The sequence below is a fragment of the Pinus tabuliformis genome, chromosome 9, assembly GCF_031772625.1.
Source record: "Pinus tabuliformis cultivar Carrire ecotype Pingquan chromosome 9, CPIR1, whole genome shotgun sequence".
NCBI lineage: Eukaryota > Viridiplantae > Streptophyta > Pinopsida > Pinales > Pinaceae > Pinus > Pinus tabuliformis.
In genome coordinates, this window is record NC_142307.1 from 1265326690 (window position 1) to 1265347333 (window position 20644).

A 20644-nucleotide genomic window follows, 5' to 3' on the forward strand; every position below is an offset into this window, starting at 1 on the left:
ATTCGACATGCTTAGTACCAACGAGATTCACTCACTCAATCTCCATTAATTCATTCCTTTGATGATTGGCAATTCGCATCACGGATTAGCTTGATTTTTGGCCTCTAAAACCACAAAACATGCACAACAGCTCAACCTCTCCCACAACCCAACTTGGCCTTTCTGATTTTGAGCAATTCAACCCTCTTGGGTGTTCCAAAACCCTCACGAATTCAACTTGATGAGGGACAAAAATTCATCCTCTAGGGTTTATTAGCTCGACCTCTTGTGAACTCATAATTACTCAACCTCTAGAAGAATTATTCTACCTCTTGCAAACTCAACTAGATTCAACCTCTAAATAATAATTTGGACTTCTATTATGAGCAAGAATTCGGCCCTCTGGAATGCACAGTTGATCTTCAATAAAATGTAGAACCTCCACTCCTTTGATCTGCTTGACATAATGAGTTTCATCCCACTCCTTAGGTTGTCAAATCGACTTTTTTAGATTCAACCTGCAAGAACACAATAATTGGCTAGGGTGGCTTTGCAACCACTGAAACCAATGCCACCAGCTAGGGTACTGAACACTAAAACTAGGAATCAAACGAGGTTTTCCACCTCTCTAAGCAAGCTACTTGAGCTCCTTAACAAATTCACTGATAACTCTTTGCATGCCTTCCCTTGAGTCTCCTCCTTTTAATAATATTTTCCTCTGAAAACCATGGGTGGTAAACAAAAACCATGGGTCACTTTACTTTTCCTAAAGTGACTTTTACCACTTTTATTTAATTATTATTTATTTTATTCTGGTGACCCCTTTCTTTTCTATCAACAGCTCACAGGATCCAGTTAGGCTATGACTCCAACCCTTTCATGCTTCTATGGATTGGAAAGGGACATCACATCTTTTCAAATCTTCAAAGAATTCAAAGCCCATGTGGAGCGATAATCTAGTTGTCACATTCATGTCCTCCACTCAAATCCACATGGGATGCACCAATATTGAGTTCTTTGCATTTATGCAAGTGCATGTTACTATTCCTAACATGCAGCAACAAAATAGTATTATTGAGAGGTAGAATCATACCAATATGGAAATGGTATGCAACATGATTGAGGACTCAAACTTGGATCAATCATATTTGGTGAAGTAGTTCACATAGTGGTTTACTTTCTAAATTGTTCGCCCACCAAAGCACTCAATGGTATCACACCACATGAAGCATGTAATGGGTATAAGCCTTCTATACCTCATCTTCGTGTATTTGGTTGCAAATCTCATATGTAGGTTCCAAAGAAGAAGAGGAAAATGATAAACAAGAAGTCCTTACAATGTGTATTTTTTAGGGTACAATGAAGAGTCAAAAGTAGACCAACTCATGGACCCTAAAACCAAGAAAATATACATAAGTAGAGATGTCTTTGATGAGAAAGGTGAGTGCAATCCACCCTCCACACAGTTAGCTATTATAGGCATTGATCCTAGAGTTGAAAGTAGACCAACTCATGGATCCTAAAACGAAGAAAATATACATAAGTAAATGTCTTTAATGAGAAGGTCGAGTGCAATCCACCCTCCACATAGTTAGCTATTATAGGCATTGATCCGTCAACCCAAGTCTCGTGACACTAGAACACTGGACATGTGGGACACATAGATGTGTCCAACATGGGACACCTCAACCCCCAAAAAATGAAATGAGGGGCATGTTATATATATATATCTATATAGAAAGATCCAAAAAATTTGGAACATTTACAAACTATTTATATGACTAGATACTACATCGAACACAAGAAATTAGAAAGTTCAAGAATCAATACCCATAAAATAGAGGTTTAGAAGTTAGAACCATAAACCATAGTTTTCTCATTGAGTCATTTGATGTCATCAAAGTCAAAATGTACTAGATAGATATTGATACCATGGGTGGGAATGCCAATGGAAAATACAAATTAGGGTTGATATTAGACATAGAACATATTTTCTTTCTTAAGCTTGTTGTTTTGCTATAACAGTGTTACTTGCAACACTTGCTACTCCACTAGCAATAGAGAGAGAGGTAACAATAATAGATGGACTTAGAGAAGGGGGGGCAACACCAACACTAATAATCTTCCCTTTCCTTTGACCTTTACCAACATTCCTTGATGATTCACCCACAATTTCTATAAATGAATGAAAAACAATGTTGTTGTTGGAGAAATAACAGATACATGAAGTTAGAATACCTTCAAATATCTCAACATCTCTTCAAATTTGGTTTTTCTCCTTCATTTGCAAAATGTTAGAGCATTTTCCTATGGCTGAAATTGAAGAATAAGAAGAAAAATGTTTTCTCTTACTCTATTTTGGGACCTGGCATGTCCAAAGCCTTGGGACACACTACAGCACATGTTGGAGATGAGTTTGACACATGTCCTGTTCAGGTTGTGCCAAACACGAGTTTGACACATGTCTTGTTTCAGGACACATGTCAAACTCATGTTCGACCTATGTCTTGATTCAAGGCACGGGTCAAACTCATATCTTACATGTGTCCTAGCACATTAGTTGTCCAACGTGTTGGATATGAACACGCGGGCCTTATGGATGTGCCCCACTTCTTAGTTGTCAACATTTTTGATGATGAGGAGGACAATGATGATGGCAGCAATGATGAGGAGGAAAATGATGAGTCGCTGAGTCCTCAAGCTAAACTATCAACAAATTCTAGTCAATATATGCCCTAGTGGTATACTAGTATTGTTTGAGATGCAAATGTAGATGGACTTGTAGACATTTCCACTATTGGACTGCAAATTTGTAACATGGCTCATGAAGAGGTGAATTTGGCCCTTATGAGAAAAATTGTAGAATCTTTAGAGCCCTCATTAGTTCATGATGTTCAAGAGTCAAGACCTTGGAAAGTAGCCATGGATCTTGAATATCAGTTGTTAATGAAGAACAATACATGGCAGCTTCTTGATTTTCCAAGAGGGAACAAACCTCTCTGCTGCAAGTGGATCTAAAAGGCCAAGTATGAATCTAATGGCAGCTTTGACAAGTACAACAAAATAATTTTAGCATAGGGCTATGCACAGAAGCAAGGTATTGACTATGAGGAGACTTTTGTTCCTACAGTCAAGATAAAGACAATCGGGATGGTCTTTGCTATGGCTAGAAAGTTCATCAAATGGACATGAAAAGTTCCTTTCTGAATGCAAATATACAAGAGGAAGTCATACATGACACAACCAAAGAGTTTCCTCTCGAGTCTCACCTAATCAAGAACGAAATGTATATAGTCTTATCAAGTTCATGTATGGTCTCAAGTGGGCTCCTTGAGCCTAGTACACCAACAATGATGAGCATCTCGTGCAAGATGGATTCCAATAGATTGCATATGATCCAACCCTTTACCTCATGGAGCAAGGGTGGAGGTCGTGATTCTCATTGTATATGTCAGCGATTTGGTCATCACTAGTAGCTCAGCGAGGATGATTGATTACATAAAGAATGATCCTAAAAGATCATTGTACATGATAGATCTCAAGCTAATAAAGCATTATATCATTATATTGATTTGGAGGTATAGCAAAAGAAACATCACATCTATGTGTCTCATGTTGTATATTTTTTGAAGACAGTTTTTGGTTGGGAAACTATGCCAAAAAAATCAATTCAACCTACTTTAGGCTCAAGTTGGCCTTGAACCAGAGGGGGTTCCCTCAAATGTTACAAGGCTAATTGACTATTCATGGCAATGAATAGTATCCTTTTAAGCACAATGGCCAGATTTAGGGGCTTTTTGAGAGGTGGTTGCTTAGGGTTTCAAATCCTTGCTTAAACAAATAAATCTCTCTCCTTCAAATAGCCCAATCAAGGTGTCAGCATCCCAACCATGATAGATTAATGACAACTTTAAAGATGAGGAAAGAAGATATCAACTAACAATTATACTCATTTTGAATATCTAAGTCAACTAATAAGATTAGAAAGTGTGAAGAAAGACTTTCAACAGCTCAACAATAGCACAAACTGCAATTATACAGAAGGCAACAATCTTCAGATGCAGAGGAACTAACATAAATAGATTGTTTATTTAGCTTGCTCAATTAAAGAATATAACTTTGCTTGGGGAACTGAGGGAGGTTGATACTTAGCCTAGCCTCTCCCTAGGATCCACACAACCTCAAATTGTATGAAAGAAAAGATATGAAACACAAGAAATCACTTACACAATGAACAAGGTATGTCATAAATTAAAACTAGAAGCCTTTGATTAGAACTCTGAAATATCAAATCTTTTACAGAATACAAGAGTTTTTGGGCCCAAAAGCGAGCGAGCCCCTATTACATCTACAACTGACTTATTTATACGAAATTACAAGGCTACAAGTTCTTACAAATTTACAGGGATAAAAATCCAACTATAAACACAAAATAGAATAAGATCTTTGATTTGTTACAAGGAATGTGGAAATGATGAAAATCTTCTGTCGTCAAATTTGGAATTTGACTTATTAATATTGAACCTCCTCCTTTTAAATTGAGATTGTTGAAGTCCTTCCTGGAGAATCTATCAACTGCCCTTAAAAACAAGAAAACTATGCAACCCATCTTAACCAGTTGTTAAAGCCTTTGCCATCTACATACAACTTTTACAACACATTGGAGAATGTAAATTTAATGCCTATATGAATATATCTAAAACAAGTCCTTCGCATGTGCTTCCAGGTCCACCATCTTGAATCCACGTTCCCTTGGACATGCCTATAAAATTTGATGTGTATGTTGTCGATATATGGACTTAAGAAATTCCTCATCATATTCTTCCTTTGCTTTGATGTTTGCATCTCATGCAATTTTCTAGACTATAATTGATTACTGCGGGTATGGTGATTAGGGAATATAAGGCTCACACTGGTTTGATGCATGAAAAGTCAAGTCTTTGAAAATGATTAGTTAAACTATCTCTAGACTAGTATAATCGGTAACGCTACTAATATTGCAACACTAACATGCCTAAAATGACAAAAATAAGTCCCACTGGGCATTTTCTCCATGATCCTTACTTGGAAAACCACAAATGCTTATCTAACCAATAAGTAATGAAACAAAACAACAACCTATATTGGTATTGTTAGAAAATTAGAAAGGCAGAAAGATTTTCTTATGCTGATAATTACTTGTGTTATTCTTGTATTCTTATTATCTTATTTATGTTCTTCTTTTATCTTCTTTCCATCAAGCAATCATCAAATCGAAACATGAAGATCAACGACACTACATGCAGGCACTCAGCCAGGGCTAAAACCCCTATCTAGGGGAAAACCCAGTCAAACTCTTCCTCTAATCAAATTGAGATAGACCAAGACCTTAGACCTGACCAAATTACTTCCTCTTCCACCAAGTCATCCTTCCAATATGATTCAACAAACATCAATATTCTCTTCTAGTCCAGCAACTACAACCTAGCAACAATCCAGAATTTCAGCCCAACTACTCTAGAATTTCGGCCCAACTACTCCAGAATTTTGGCCCAACTACATAACTGCAATTTCATCCCCTCCATCAACCCAACAACTTTGCACATATGAGACAAGGAGAGAGAAAATTCGACTTATTTTGCTTGACAAATACTTCCTTCTCCTTCGCTGGGGTTTCCTTCCTCTTCCTTGAATTTCACACCATTTTTTTGCCTCCAGCGACTGCATATCGAACTTCTTGTTGATGTTATCCAAAAGAGATTGAGTTGTTGCCTTTATATAGTGAATTTGTGATGTCAAATTCCCTTGATGAGGCCGACTTGCCCCTTTTGAGACGGACTCGGTGGAGGACTAGAAGACCTAATTTAACATAAAAATAAATTTCTTCTTTGATGGATAAAGCCCAAGAAGGGTCTTTTACATATTGAAAAGGACAAGGACCCTTGACATAAACCCTAGAAGCCTACAATGGAGGCTTTGACTTAAAAACATTAACCCAAGCATGAAACCCATGCTTTAATAAGTCAATTTCTTTTTATAATAAAATTCCTCTTTCTTTCTTTTGACAAATATATTACATCGTAACTCAAATACAATAATGAAGAATGGCACTGGTTACATTTTTTCAACACTCCCTCTTAACTAGGGAGGTATTCATAATTACATATACAAAGGTACATGGGAGATCTCAAAGTGATATACTCTATGAAGAGTCCATAGCACATGCAGTGCTACAGAGTAGATACCTAACCAGGGTACTCTAATCGGGTGGGATTAAGTTGTTCTCAAGCTTTATCCACTTTAGGCACCATTAGGATTTTAAGCTCTAACACCAACCTAGGGATCTAGGTGCATATCCAAGGTCAACTCTCCATGACCAACGCCACCCTCCCTACTTCAGATCTACACATCAACACGTAGGTCAGCCAGATGTCCTCCCAAGCATCTTGTTGCCACAAGATGCTTCATATCTCCTTATCAACTAAATTAGATATATATCCACCACTCCAAGCATGCTTCAAACATTCAATCTTTTTACAGAGAGATCATGTATATTCACAACCCCAATTAATAATAAACCTTCAAATATATATACAAGTAAACACAAACCTTCGGGGTCCTCAATCATCCTTATGCTACTTTTATCATCATCAAGTTATCCAAATACAACTTGTCGAAAGATTTCTTCTTTCATTTCTTCAATAGCACCAAATACAGCCTTAGTACTTCTCAAGTCTCTTTCACGAACATCCATGTGTAGTTCTTTTATTCATTCTTGGTTTCATTCTTTCTTCAAGGTAGTTATTATGACTGTCATAATATGCGCCCTCCCTCTTAACTGGGTAGATATACCTTTTCTTCTAACCATGCTCCCTCTCATCTTAAGGAGATCAATAGCTTCCTTCTTTTATAATATCGGGGAAACTTCATTCTTTCAAGGCTTTATTCCTTTCTCATGGCATCAAGGTCAACTTTGATTATCACATTCTTAGAGCTTCCTTCATCATGCTCATCGTTATGAACATCTTCAATATCTTGAAGATTATGTACCTGCAAAACTTTAATAGCAAGTACAACCAAATAAAAATATACAACAGCATGAAGTTAACTATATCAAAATCATGTCATTATAATGGAAGCATCAAAACATTCAAACTTTAGACATCAAATACCTAAACCTAGTTAGGTTCATAACTAGCAAGGGTCACATCTTTGTACATACTAGACTTCAACTGCTTGCTAGGGTTTTGTCATAAACCCTAGACTCCATCATTAAGACTTAAAGCAACTCAATCAAGATATCAATCCAATCGTAGCACTATACATCTAGGGCTTCAATATTATTTCCTAGAATTCATAACATATTCTACTAGGGTTTTGTTACAAACCCTATATTTCATTAATCAATAATCAAGTTAGCATACTTGTATACACATATCTAGGATTTCATTATCATGCACTAGCATCTCATATTAATACCTATCTTAACGAGTTGTTCTTTACCTTTATTTTTGAGAAATATACCTTTTGCCAATTGTTAAAGCCTTTACAATCTATGTATAACTTCTTTTACAACACCCTGGAGAATGTAAAGGTAATGCCTATATGAATATATCTAAAACAATTCCTTCCCCTTACACTTTCAAGTCTGCCATCTTGAGTCCATGCTCCTTTGGACTGGCCTATAAAATTTGATGTCTATGTTGTAGATAGATGGACTTAAGAAATTCCTCATCATATTCTTTGTTTGCTTTGATGTTTCCATCTCATGCAATTTTCTGGACTGTAATTGATGACTGCAAGTATGGTGACTAGTGACCATAAGGCTCACACTGCTTTGATGCATGAAAAGTCGAGTCTCTGAAAATGATTAGGGAAACTATCTCTGGACTGGTCTAATCAGTAGCACTACTAATCTTGCAACATTAACATGCCCAAAATGACAAAAATAAGACCCACCAAGCATTTTCTCCTTGATCCTTACTTGGAAAACCACAAATGTTTATCTAACCAATAAGTAATGAATCAAATGACAACCTATATTGGTAAGACCAAGACATTTTGTTTGCGCCAATTTTGGTATCTCCGCATAAGAATCAACTTGATCTCTTGTAAAATCTATATGCTATTGCAACTGATGCAACTGCTCTAATATGTCAACAATGTTGATTACAAATAACCCTTTCCAAAGAACTACATGTGGGCAGTATGCAGATCTTTCAACCTCCTTCCAGTTAGAGAATGGCATTGACTTTTCCCATTGATTCGATGTGAGGTGAAAATTGAAGAGCATCAATGCTTTTGTAACAAGCGTACCATTTATTTTTGAATACTCCACCCCTGAGAAATTGTGCCTCGTAGTAGATGTGAATGTGGTGTGACAAGATCTAGCTACCACAAAAACCGATGGCATAACCACAGAGGTGACAAGGAAGCTTTCCATAGGTATTTGATGATGAAAACCCCGATTTCCCCCTCCTCTGTTTCTACTGTGCTAGAAACTTTGCACAAATCTAGTCTCAACATCAAATATTTTCATTGACATTGACAACTACCTAAATGACCAATAAAGGTACATAAGAATTGTTTATTGACTGTTATGTCAAAAGATAATGTTGATAGGCGCATTGAATTACTACTATATCGCAGATATATAATCAGAAAGGCATGCTCTCCCCAAGTACTTTCGAGTTTGAAACTCTGAGTTTCACACTGCTACCTGCTTTTCATGTCTAGCACTAGGTAGTAATTTTTCATCGGAGGAGAAACAACAAATGATTTTATTAGCGCTAGCCCGAAGACAATCAAACTCATGAGAATAAAACCTATCAAATCGAAGATTGCACAGAATATCTCAATGCACAAGGCTAGGCACAAGTCCTTTGTGAATCTGGATGCAAGCCGACTATTATATCCATCCTTGGCCAAGGCATCAATTACCACATTGTTTTCCAACAGATGGCAATCTTTCCATGACAAAATGACAACACTGCTTCTTCCCAGAAATCTTATTTTGGCGGCAAACTAGTATGATGAATACCATAAGCGAAGTAGCGGGGGGAGGGGGGGTCCCTATGGTTTTGGAAACCACTGAGGGGGTCCTGCTATTAACCCACTGTTGCCACGTGTGAAAGGTTGTTTTGACAAAACCATAAATCATGAACTCTCCCCCCTTTATTAAACTTCGGATGACCGAGGGGGTCTACAATTGAATCTGGGCCATCCATTTTTAAATCTTGTCACCCACCGTTAAAACTTGTGTAGAGGCTAAGCAAGCAATTGGTGAACTCTGTTGATAGACCATAATGTGTTTTCCAAGCCTTTTGTACAAGTTTACAATTGCGCTGCCATCATATAGTGGTATGGAGAAAACCAACATATCAAACATAGCACCCAACTTCCTCCTCTTAAATTCAAATTTCGATAGAGCCTCTAAAACAATTGCATACTTTAGAAATTTGTGCTTGTCTTACACATTTCTTCGTGGATAACGATACAACTGATCTGTGATTTGATGTTGGCGTTCATTGCCATAACAATACTTACATAAGCCTGCCACGAACAACAACAAAATAATACCTTTGCAATGGTGTCAAGAGGAGACATGTGATTACCAAAGATACAATAATGAGTAACTTGGAACCAATATCTTTATGAAGCACCATAGAAAGTATTAGTTAACAATGAACACCTGAAAACTAAAGGGTAAATGCAAGCAATAACCCCATTCAAATTGCTATGCTAGGATCAATATGGAAACCAGCTTTTGACGATTCTTTATTGTTATAGCATCATTCAGCACTCTTGTAGTTCTGATGCTCTGATATGGCCTTGGGCAGCCCTTTCCTATACAGACTTGATCATTTATTAAACAACAATATTTTGAATTCCATGCGCGACTTTTCCCTTTAAAAAGCACGTACACACGCGGGTACCATAATACAAAACCCACATATATTATTTAAAATATGAAAAATTAAAATAATATCCTATTTTTTGGGCGGGTTTTATGGGTTTCACCGAAATCCCACCTACAGGAGCCCATGGCCTAATTGAATCAACTGATTTCTAGTGGTTATACACCTCATGGGAAGGCCTAATTACATCAAGGAGATAAGATATCGACATTATAGTTTTTTCGGTCCCTAGATCAACTCTGTATGGAAAAGAGTTGCCCAAGACCATACCAGAGCATCAGAACGACAGGAGTGTTGAATAATGCTATAGCAAAGTTTTGTTGGCAAAAAAAACTTCACTAAGGTAAGGGTTGACAACCTCAACAGATCAAAGGCAGAAAATCAACAAGAAGCATACGTTCAAGCAACAAAACTATACAAACTACCAAAGTTGGGTTTGAAAGGAGTACCCGTAGGTCCTACGTTCGATGTCGATCCCGTAGTGTCCAAACCCTCTACTTCCTCCCAAGTGAGCAGACTTGCAACACAGTTCAGGGAAGCATATACATAGAAAGTAGTTCAAAGTGTGTGCATAATAAACATGTTAGATCATCGAGCATAAACATATAAATCATGACATATTACACATGAATCATAAAAACATGAGATCATAACATATCGAAAACTAGATAGAGCTTCTTTATTGATATCAGCAAAGAGTAGTGGAAAGATACAACCTGATCCGACCACGGCACCAACGAAACCTTCCTCCAGATCCGTCCAGCCCAAGCCTCAAAGATCACCTCTCAAGCATGTGCAAAAGGATGCCATATAATGAAGGATGAGCATCTATGCAAGGAAACAAGGGTTTCTTATGACTGGGAGTGCAGGAGGCACAAGGAAAATCAGACTTGATCTGGGGACCGAAAAGACTATAATGTCAATATCCTATCTCCTTGATGTTATTAGGCCTTCCCATGAGGTGTATAAATACCACCAGAAATCAGTTGATTTAGTTAGGCCACGGGCTCCTGTAGGTGGGCTTTTGGTGAAACCTGTAAATCCAGCCCAAAAAATAGATATTATTTTATTTTTCATATTCTAAATAATATACACAGGTTCTGTATTATGGTACCCGCATGTGTATGCGCTTTTTAAAAGGCAGAGTCACGTATGGAATTCAAAATATTGTTTTTTAATAAATGATCAAGTCTATATGGGAAAGGGTTGCCCAAGGCCATACCAGAGCATCAGAACTACAGGAGTGCTGAATGATGCTATAACACTTATGACAAGGTAACAAATGTATATTCTCTGTAGCTTATCGTAATATCTCTGATTTCATGATAACTCTGAAGTAGAAGCCAATAATTACAAGAGCCACATACAGGCTACTGCAAGATCAACAGAGAATATTAAGGGACTAGAGAGATTATACTATTCCGCAATTATCTCTGCTTCTGCAAATACCTTTAAACTAGGAATGCTTCATATTCTGATTGACATACGATGATACACAAAACAAATGTACTTGCAGCCTCTGTCATCAAGGCTACACCTGAAACCCTGTTCTTGAAGCAATAGAAATGAAATTGGGTTTCGAGTATATCAAATCTTGCTTGTAAGCTCACTCGAAAATAAAGATTTAATAAATTCTTTCGACTTTGGGGGCTTCAAAGATTAGGACAATGCATAAATAGGTTGGGTCCAGCATTTGTGTTATTTACCTCAATTGTCTTCCTAATCAAACCTGTAACTATGTCATCAGGCTGTATACCAGTGCCACTAATCATGTTATCCCATATATCCAATATCTTTACAGTGAATACACCTCAAGGAGATGAGAACACTGAAGGAAGCTGGCATATTTCTGGCAAAGCTCAAAATTTTTTGTAGTGGGTCATTTTGCCAAGAAAATGTTACAACATCTCCAATGAAGTATGCCAAGAATATGCTCGAGAAATTATTGATGATGTATTGTAAGCCTATTCCAACATCCATGGAGACAAGACTTCAGTTGTTCGGTTTGATCCATCATCGTAGGTAAATGTCACTTTCTATCATCAATTGATTGAGTCTTATTTACCTAACATACACTGGGCCAGAAATCAGCCATGTTGTTTGCTATTTTTTATGATTCACACAGTAACCAAAGCTGAGTCACTAGAAAGCAGCAAAGTGCATATTGAGAGATATTGAGGGTCCTATGTAATACAGCATAGAGTACAAGGAAAATGATTATTTCTTCTTGACAGGATACATGAAATCAGATCATAGAGGTTCCTTTGATGACAGGAAATCCACCTCTAGATTTGTTTTCTTTTTAGGATCTAGTCCTATCTCATGGGGGAACAAGACGTGGAAATTTGTTTCTCAATCTTCCTCTGAAGCAGAATATTGCACAATATGAGGAGCTGTCGGCAATGCAGCTGCATCGCTACTTGCAAGATTGGGTGTACCACAAATACATCAGACAATCCTGTAGTGCGACAATTAAGGTGTTTTTATAACTTGTTTGCAATCCACTATTTCATGAGCACACAAAATACATCAAGGTTCAGTACCAATTCAAATGCAAACATGTTCAACAATGCAACATTCAGCTCCAATTTTCTCCACTCGAGATCAGCGTGCAGATATCTTCACCAAGTCACTTGCATGTGAGAATCTTGAGGCATTCCAGGAGTCTCTCTCTTGTACTTCTAAGACCCTGAACTAATTGAGGGGGGATGTTAGAATAATTACATCATAGTATATGTAAATAAACCAATGCAAATGAGGCGTTCGGAAGTACCAAACTTACAAGTAGAATACATTTAGTCCATTCTATTATATTCTCAGAACAGTTTTGAGATCCTAATCTATAAGAACTAAGTTAACTTTTCTGTATAAAATATGCATATGCTCCGATGAATAAATCAAGATTGCTAAGTGTATATTTGTGCTACGAAGTTTTGTATCCTACGTCACTATGGAATAGGTAGTGTTAGCCAACAGCAAAGTAATGTACATGGCAAAGGATTGTGTAAAGATGGGATGTCCTTTATTCATATTTGTAATTCTATGAGTTAAATTGTCTTGGAGTCCTTGCTCTAGCTTATAGAAAGATCTAAAGATTTGTCCATGATTAGATCTAGAGAACTATTATGCAAAAACATCTAATGGAATTGAATCTTAATCCTCATCAAACGTTCCTTTATCATCAGCTTTGCTCTTGAATTGGAAAGCTCTTTCAAACAGAGCTGTACAGAATATCTTATTCTTCTTATCTAATAGCCTTTGACTTTTCCTCCATCTCGCATTATTAGACTGTGCTGTGTATTCTATGCTTACTTATACATCTTATGGCTGGAATTATGAATATAAAAATATGGGGAGCATAAATAGTTGTATCAACAGTGTATGATCTAGTTTATGAATCTGCCACAGCTCTGAATTTCAGTCAGAAAATTGTAGTTCACGTTGACCCTGCAGATTTTGGGACTCATGCAAGCCAGCGGTAAGTTGTAACAATGTTTCCAGCCTGGTAACTGCAATTTATGACAGTTCTGTTGTGTTCTGCAACTTTTATCATCAGTCACCTCTTTCCTTGACAATTGTCATTTTCTTTTTCCATTTTTTATGAAAAGGTTTCAATGGTCTTCTGAAGTTTGTGTGATTCTGTAACAAATTGACCATCAGACTTTACAAAGCAACATAAGCTGTTTTTTCCCATGACTAGCAAACTAGCCATAACATTCTTGGCATCCTATTTTTGGTTGAGAGTACAATGCATAAATGCAAAAAGAATGAATAGATAAAAATAATAATATATAGATATAGATGTTAAAAACTATCTATCAGTACAGATCCTGGAAAGTTTCACAAGGACCAAGGAAAAATAGATTTCTTGATTCTACACAAGGTCTATTTAAACAATTTCAAGAAACCACTGCATGCATATAAGACTAGGTAAGAAGCCATACATGTTCTTGTATCTAGCCCTATGTAATTGAAGTTGAAACTTGAAACTTAACACTGTTCTGGGGCTCCCAGGTCCGCTATGCCGAACACTTACCATTTGTCTTGAGAGATCTCACATTAACATTCCCTGGAGGTCAAAAGGTTGGAGTTGTTGGGCGCACAGGAAGTGGCAAATCTACTCTCATTCAAGTTCTCTTTAGGCTTATAGAACCAACAGAAGGAAAGATTATTATCGATGGCATGGATATCTGCACAATAGGTCTACATGACCTTAGATCCAAATTGAGCATCATCCCTCAAGAGCCAGCAATGTTTGAAGGAACAATGCGAGTTAATCTAGATCCACTTGAAGAATACTCAGATGTCGATATCTGGCAGGTAAGCACTATAAGCCCAAGCCCCAGAACTCATATGACATGAATCTTTGCAGTCATTTATAAGTATTTATGATAACTAACGTTTTGTAAGCTTATGTGAGTGTCTTCCCAGCAGTGCTAGGTAAAAAGATACGATGAAGCATTGGGTATGTTTTGTAAAAAAAGACGGCAGTTACTGAAAATTGTTTAACTGGCTTGTTGTTTGTTTGCCAATTCTTTCTCAGGCTTTAGATAAATGTCAGCTGGGGGACATAATACGGGCAAAGGAAGGAAAACTAAATTCAACAGGTATCTTGCATTATTTTACATGCTTAACAATGTTTTTATTAAAATCAGGATATATAACCAACCTATACTATACACTCTAGCAATTACTCTCAACAGATACTTTCAATGTATCAAGTGGCCTGATAACAGACAATGCATATCATTGCACCTAGATAACATGATATTTCATTTAAATAAATGAATATTCGACCAATAACATATTTGATATAAATGAATGCTGGAGCAATGCAATCTATCACAGACTCACATGATGTCTCACGTCACATATTTATAATACTCCCAAGGTAGTTATATTATTGAGTGATATTATCTTAAGACCCTCTTCACAGAAAATAACATTTCTGATATTTTACCACGTCAATTGAAAGATTCCCAATGTATGAATTTTATATAATCAATATATTTACAATATCAAGATCTATTGTGTCTTACCTTATTGGTACTCCATTGACTATCATAACCCTCATTTTGAAGGTAGACTCCACCTGACTTCACTAGTAAATTGCATTGTCATCAACCACTTTTTTTTTTCAAAGGTACAGTGTAATTGCTTCCACTTGTTTTTCGAAGGTAGACTCTGGTTGGCTCCTCTAGCTAGTAACTTCACCCGGCAATACTTTCCAGTAACATTTTATTTTAAGACATTTGCAGCTACTCAGAAAAGGTAGTCTAAACTGGCTTCATCATCAGTCTTCACTTCTTTTTGTCACCTTTTATTTTCGTGGATAAAAACTATTGATGGTGTAAACTGAAAAATGTTTCTTCTGAAAATATTTTCTGTGCCAATGGGGCAAATATTTTGTACTGAAAATGGTGACTAAAATACAGCTTGATTAATCACCTCTGCTTTTAGTATTTTTTAGAAATTAAAAAATACATCTTTTCTTCTCCTCCTGGAAGAGGCCTGACGAGTGAATTGTGCCCTGAAAATATCTCCAGACTGCCTGGACATCTACTAAGTTACAAATCTTTATAGAAACTTGCATGTTTCTGCATAAATTACTTTTGTAGAGAAATAGGAGAGCATTTTTTTCATACACACCAAAAACTATGTTGAGTGATCTCTGTAACCAATGTAATAGTACACATAAATACATCAATCTTGCCTTAAGATAGACACTATCTGAGCACTCTAACAAACTGTTGAGAGAATATTTCAACTAGACACCAAAATAAAAGCCAATTAGTTGGAGAGAATCTCTCTTATTCAACCCGGTCTAACAACTTAATAAAAACTTAGAATAAAACTATTCACATAGAGATAAACTCTACAATGATCAATAATAATAACAGCTACAACTTTTAGTGTGATCAAGTATCACACATAAGACAAGTAGGAGTTACTCATCCCAACACTCCCCTTTAACGAGTACTTGTCTCTGTTAGGTCAAGCCTTCATCACCAATCCGATGCATCAAATACTCGTCCAAGAGTTGAAGACACCTCTGATCAGCAAAGTCTATTTGGTCCAACCTAGGACTTGCATCTCATACCCCATTCATGTAGACATTAGCAAATTGTCGAAGTCCATATAAAGGAACAACCATCTACGATAATACCTGGGTACCTAATCACTGCAATCATCAGTCTAATAGGACGGCCTTCAAGTACATGATTCAATCAAACCTTTCGATGAACTTCCCCTAAATGTATATAACATTTTTTGTTTCTAGGCCTAACACACCTCCCAAAGTCTACAACCAACACAATCCAATCATAGAGTATCCAACCAAACATGGCCCACTACTCAAAGTGTTAAAAACTCGATCACAAAGATCATACCAAACAAGACATCCTAATCATCAAGGACACATGACTCCATCTCATTGAGGCACTAGGCCCCAGTGGCAAGCTTTCATAGTATCACCTAGGTACCATAGAATACTTCTCCCAAGTACCAATTCTAGATAAGATACAAACTTAAAATTTTCAAGAACCAATATACCATCTTAGATTTGTTAAAAATACAAGGTGCAATTCACGTTTCCATATGGTCGCTTGATTTTAGTTAACACAATACATAAACTTTAGTGTAATGTTCCAAAATAGGAAAAACAGTGATATGCAAGGAAATAACAATTTTTCACCACAAAAATTTAAAACAATTAGAATACACCCATAACAATAAAAAATATGGAAGCAGTTGAGCCATTTTATTATAAATTAGTGCTAGAATAAAAATATGGAAGGAATGCACCTAGGCTTGCCTCAAAGGCAAGCGGAGCAAAGCCCAGGGGAAGCAATGACAATCCGAAGCTACAATAAACTATCCAACTGTTGCACTGCACAGTCCCTAGCAATTTTGCACTGTCTGCTGCAAAGATATGGCTGAAAACCCCACCTCTGGTGCTTAGAAAATTCTGCAAAATTATTTCTAGGCTCCTCAAGCAAAACCCACAAAAACCCAGAAATGGTTTGGCCTGGTTTTGACCTTCCAAAATCGACCCCCAAAAGGCCCTACGCCCTCCAAAACTGTTGAAGCACACTGCCTGTCAATACACCAGCAAAATCCTCCTCAAACACTCCAGAAAGGTAGCAATCATCTCCTCTAATAATTCCCTTATCTCTCCCAACAAGGAACAACTCCAATGGCTAAGTCTCCACCTCCCACGTGTGCCTAGTCTCTTCCTTTTGCACTGGCCCAGGGACTGCGAAATCCTCACTAAAGAAGGCTAACTCCATCCCAAAACTCACTCAAATGAACATCAAATCACCAAGGCTTCTTCCCCAGAATTTCTCTTGACGATAGCTCCTCTGAAGAATGAAAAAGACCACAACTCGATTTCCCGATTGAGTCCTCCAAAAATACACGCCACCGGGAAAACTCTGAATACAAACGCTGGAAACCACACTGAAAATCACCTCCAGAAGATTATGGATGAACCTCTCTAGGGTAGCACTCGAAGTCCCCCAAAGAAAGGGTGAGTTCTCTACTCGAAAAACTCATGCTAAACAACAAGTGACTCGGCTACACAGCTTGAGCAACTAAGAAGAAATTTGATATGCCAAAAGATGTCCAAATGAAGAGTGTTGCCTCCCTTTTATAGATTTCGTGGAGCCTTTGCCTTCTTTTTTCCCTCCTTCATGGGTCCCTCACCAAGCCTACAATTTTCTCTCATGCATTTCGAACCATAGGCTTAGGGAGTGTGTATTTCCTTGTGTGGGTGACCCCCACATGCTACTAACAAAAACCCAAAATAACTTACTTCTAACTCCTAAGTCTTCTAATAAAAATTGAATGGGCCCCGTCTCCTCCAAAATTGGTCCCAAATGTAGAAATTAATTATGTTCCAAAATAATTTAGGAAGGGACATTAGAGTCTTCCCCTCCCAAATGTTGCTTGTCCCCAAGCAACTTCAATGTTGGCTGCTCAAGTATGTGCTCACCCTCCCAAGTAGCATCCTCATTCGGCAAGCTCTTCCAATGCACCAAATATTCTCTGATTGTCTAAGCTTGCTTTCCCTAGTCTCCGGGATGGCTTCCAGTTCCAAAATCAGATGCCCCTCATCATCAAGCGGTGGCAACTCCACAGCTGCTGTAACCTGTTGCCCCAACACCCTTTTGAGGCATGAAACTTGAAAAATATTATGGATCTTGCTCCCTGGTGGTAGCTCCAACTCATAAGCCACCTCTCCAACCCTCTTGAACACCCTGTAGGGCCCATAAAATCATGGTTGCAGCTTCTTAGCCCCCTTCTATTTCAAAGTGGACCGTCAGTATGGTTGCAATCGAAGGTACACCATGTCCCCCTCCTTAAAATGCCTCTCAACCCGGTGTTTGTCAGCATATATATTTTATTGATTCTGAGGTGTTTTCAAATTATCCTTAAGAGCCTTGATGATGTCTTGGCTCTCTAGGATCCAATCTTTGGCCTTTGGGGCCCGGCTGTCTCCAAAAACGATGTCAGCAAAAGATAAAGCATCATAACCATATAGAGCATGGAAAGGAGTCATACCAATTGACATATGATGTGTGGTGTTGTAGCAGTACTCTCCCAACTGCAACCATCGAATCCATGCCCTTTGTTGCCCTGTCACATAGCTCTTAAGATAACCCTTTAGCCATTTGTTTATCCTCTCTGTTTGGCCATCGGCCTGTGGATGGTAGTTGGTGCTCAAGGTGAGCTTTGTTCTCACTAGCCTGAAAACTCCTACCAGAATCCCTTCCATAAATCAACTATCTCAGTCACTAATTATAGTCTTGGGGAGTCTGTGTAGGCGGAAGACCTCCCTAAAGAATAGATCTGCTACCTGAGAAGCCGAATACCGTGTCAGAATGGCAAAGAAATGTGCGTAATTGGTTAGTCGGTCGACCACCACATAAATGCAATCCTTTCCCTGCACCGAGGGAAGCCCCATGATGAAATCCATAGAGATACTTTACCATTTCCCTTTAGGAATGGGGAGAGGCTGCAACAATCCTATTGGATGGGTCAACTCCCCCTTGTTCCTCTGACAAGCCTCACACTCCTGCGCATATCTCAATATGTCCCCCTCGAGGCCCTTCCAGGTGAAGCGCTCTCTCACTCCCATGTAGGTCTTCTTGAATCCCTGGTGCCCAGACAAAGGGGAATCATGAGCTGCACGAAGGATACGCTCTCTCAACTGTGACCCAAGAACCAAAAATATGCGCCCCTTGTAATATATAACCTCTTGCATCACTCAGTAGCGCTCATCTGTATAACTGCCCTCCAAGATCTCGCATACCCGGCGATCCTTAGAGTACTCCACTAATAGTTGTGCCTTCCAGTCATAGCAAATGCTCATGAGTGAAAGTCCAACTGGTCTCCTAGATAGTGCATCGGCTACCACATTGTGCTTCCCTGACACATACTCAATATCAAAATCATAGGCCTGCACCTTGTTGACCCATCACTATTGTCTGTCGTTGAAGCCCTGTTGCCCCATGAAGTGGCGAAGACTGTTGTGATCTGTCTTCACCCGAAACCGGTTACCCACCAAGTACTGTCGAAACTTGGCCAATGCATGCATTATGGCCAACATCTCCTTGTCATATATGGAATACGACCTCTCATGAGGTAGGAGCTTCCGGCTCTCAAAAGTAATGGGGTGCCCACCTTGGGATAAGACTGCCCTGATCCCCTCACCCGATGCATTGCACTCTAATGTGAAGGGTTGCGTGAAGTCTGGAAGTGCTAATACCGGGCAACAACTCATCACCTCCTTGAGGCAATCAAATGTTGTCTGAGCTCCATCTGTCCATGCAAAAGCCCCCTTCTTTGTCAGATCAGTGAGGGGTGCTGCCAACTGTGAGAAGCCCTTAACGAACTTCCGGTAATAAGTGCAGATGCCCAAGAACCCTCTCAGTGCTGTCACATCTCTAGGTACTGGCCAATCCTGAATGGCCCTGATCTTCTCCTCATGCACCTTGACCCCATCTGCGCTGATGATGTGTCCCAAGTAGAGCATCTTTGTCAGCCCAAACTCACACTTGGACATCTTGGCATAGAACTGCTACTCCTCCAAGATACGTAACACCGCCTCTAGGTGTTGCAAGTGCTCCTCCCACGTCCTGCTGTAGATCAAGATATCATCAAAGAATACCAACACAAATCTCCTCAGTTGACCTCTAAACACATGGTTCATGCATGACTGAAAGGTAGCAGGTGCATTGGTCAACCCAAAGGGCATGACCAAGAACTCGAAATGTCCATAATGACATTTGAAAGCTGTCTTCGAGATATCCTGATACGTCACCCGAATCTGACGATACAGGACTACAAATCTATCTTAGAGAAGTACTTGGCTCCTCTTAGCTCATCCATCAACTCATCAATACGCGGAATGGGATACTGGTTCTTCAATGTCTTCTTGTTGAGGGCCCTGTAGTCAATGCACATGCATAGAGTTCCATCCTTCTTCACAAGCACGACTGAAGAAGCAAATGGATTGGAACTCGATCTGATGTGGCCCAATGCCAATAGCTCCCTGATGACCCTCTCAATCTCATCCTTAAAGGCTTTGGGATGCCTGTAGGGTGTAGTAATCACTGTGTGCACACCAGGCTCCAACTCTATAATGTGCTTAAGCCCCATGCCAGGGGGCTGTCCTAGTGGTATATCTCCAAAAACTACCAGATATCTATCCAGTATGGCCTATATGTCTGGATGTGGTGGCTTGGTCTGTTCCCTAGCCTCTGAAA

At 38.6% G+C, this 20644-nt stretch overlaps 1 protein-coding gene across 1 annotated transcript in view; it reads left to right on the plus strand.

Annotated features, from left to right (window-relative positions):
- LOC149153139 (putative ABC transporter C family member 15) overlaps nt 1–20644 on the plus strand; it is a 131446-nt gene that overhangs the window by 44394 nt on the left and 66408 nt on the right. Inside the window, exons 9-10 of the mRNA XM_089441283.1 lie at nt 13890–14195; nt 14419–14482. Coding sequence (XP_089297409.1) covers nt 13890–14195; nt 14419–14482 — 370 coding nt within the window. The remainder of the gene's footprint in view (nt 1–13889; nt 14196–14418; nt 14483–20644) is intronic.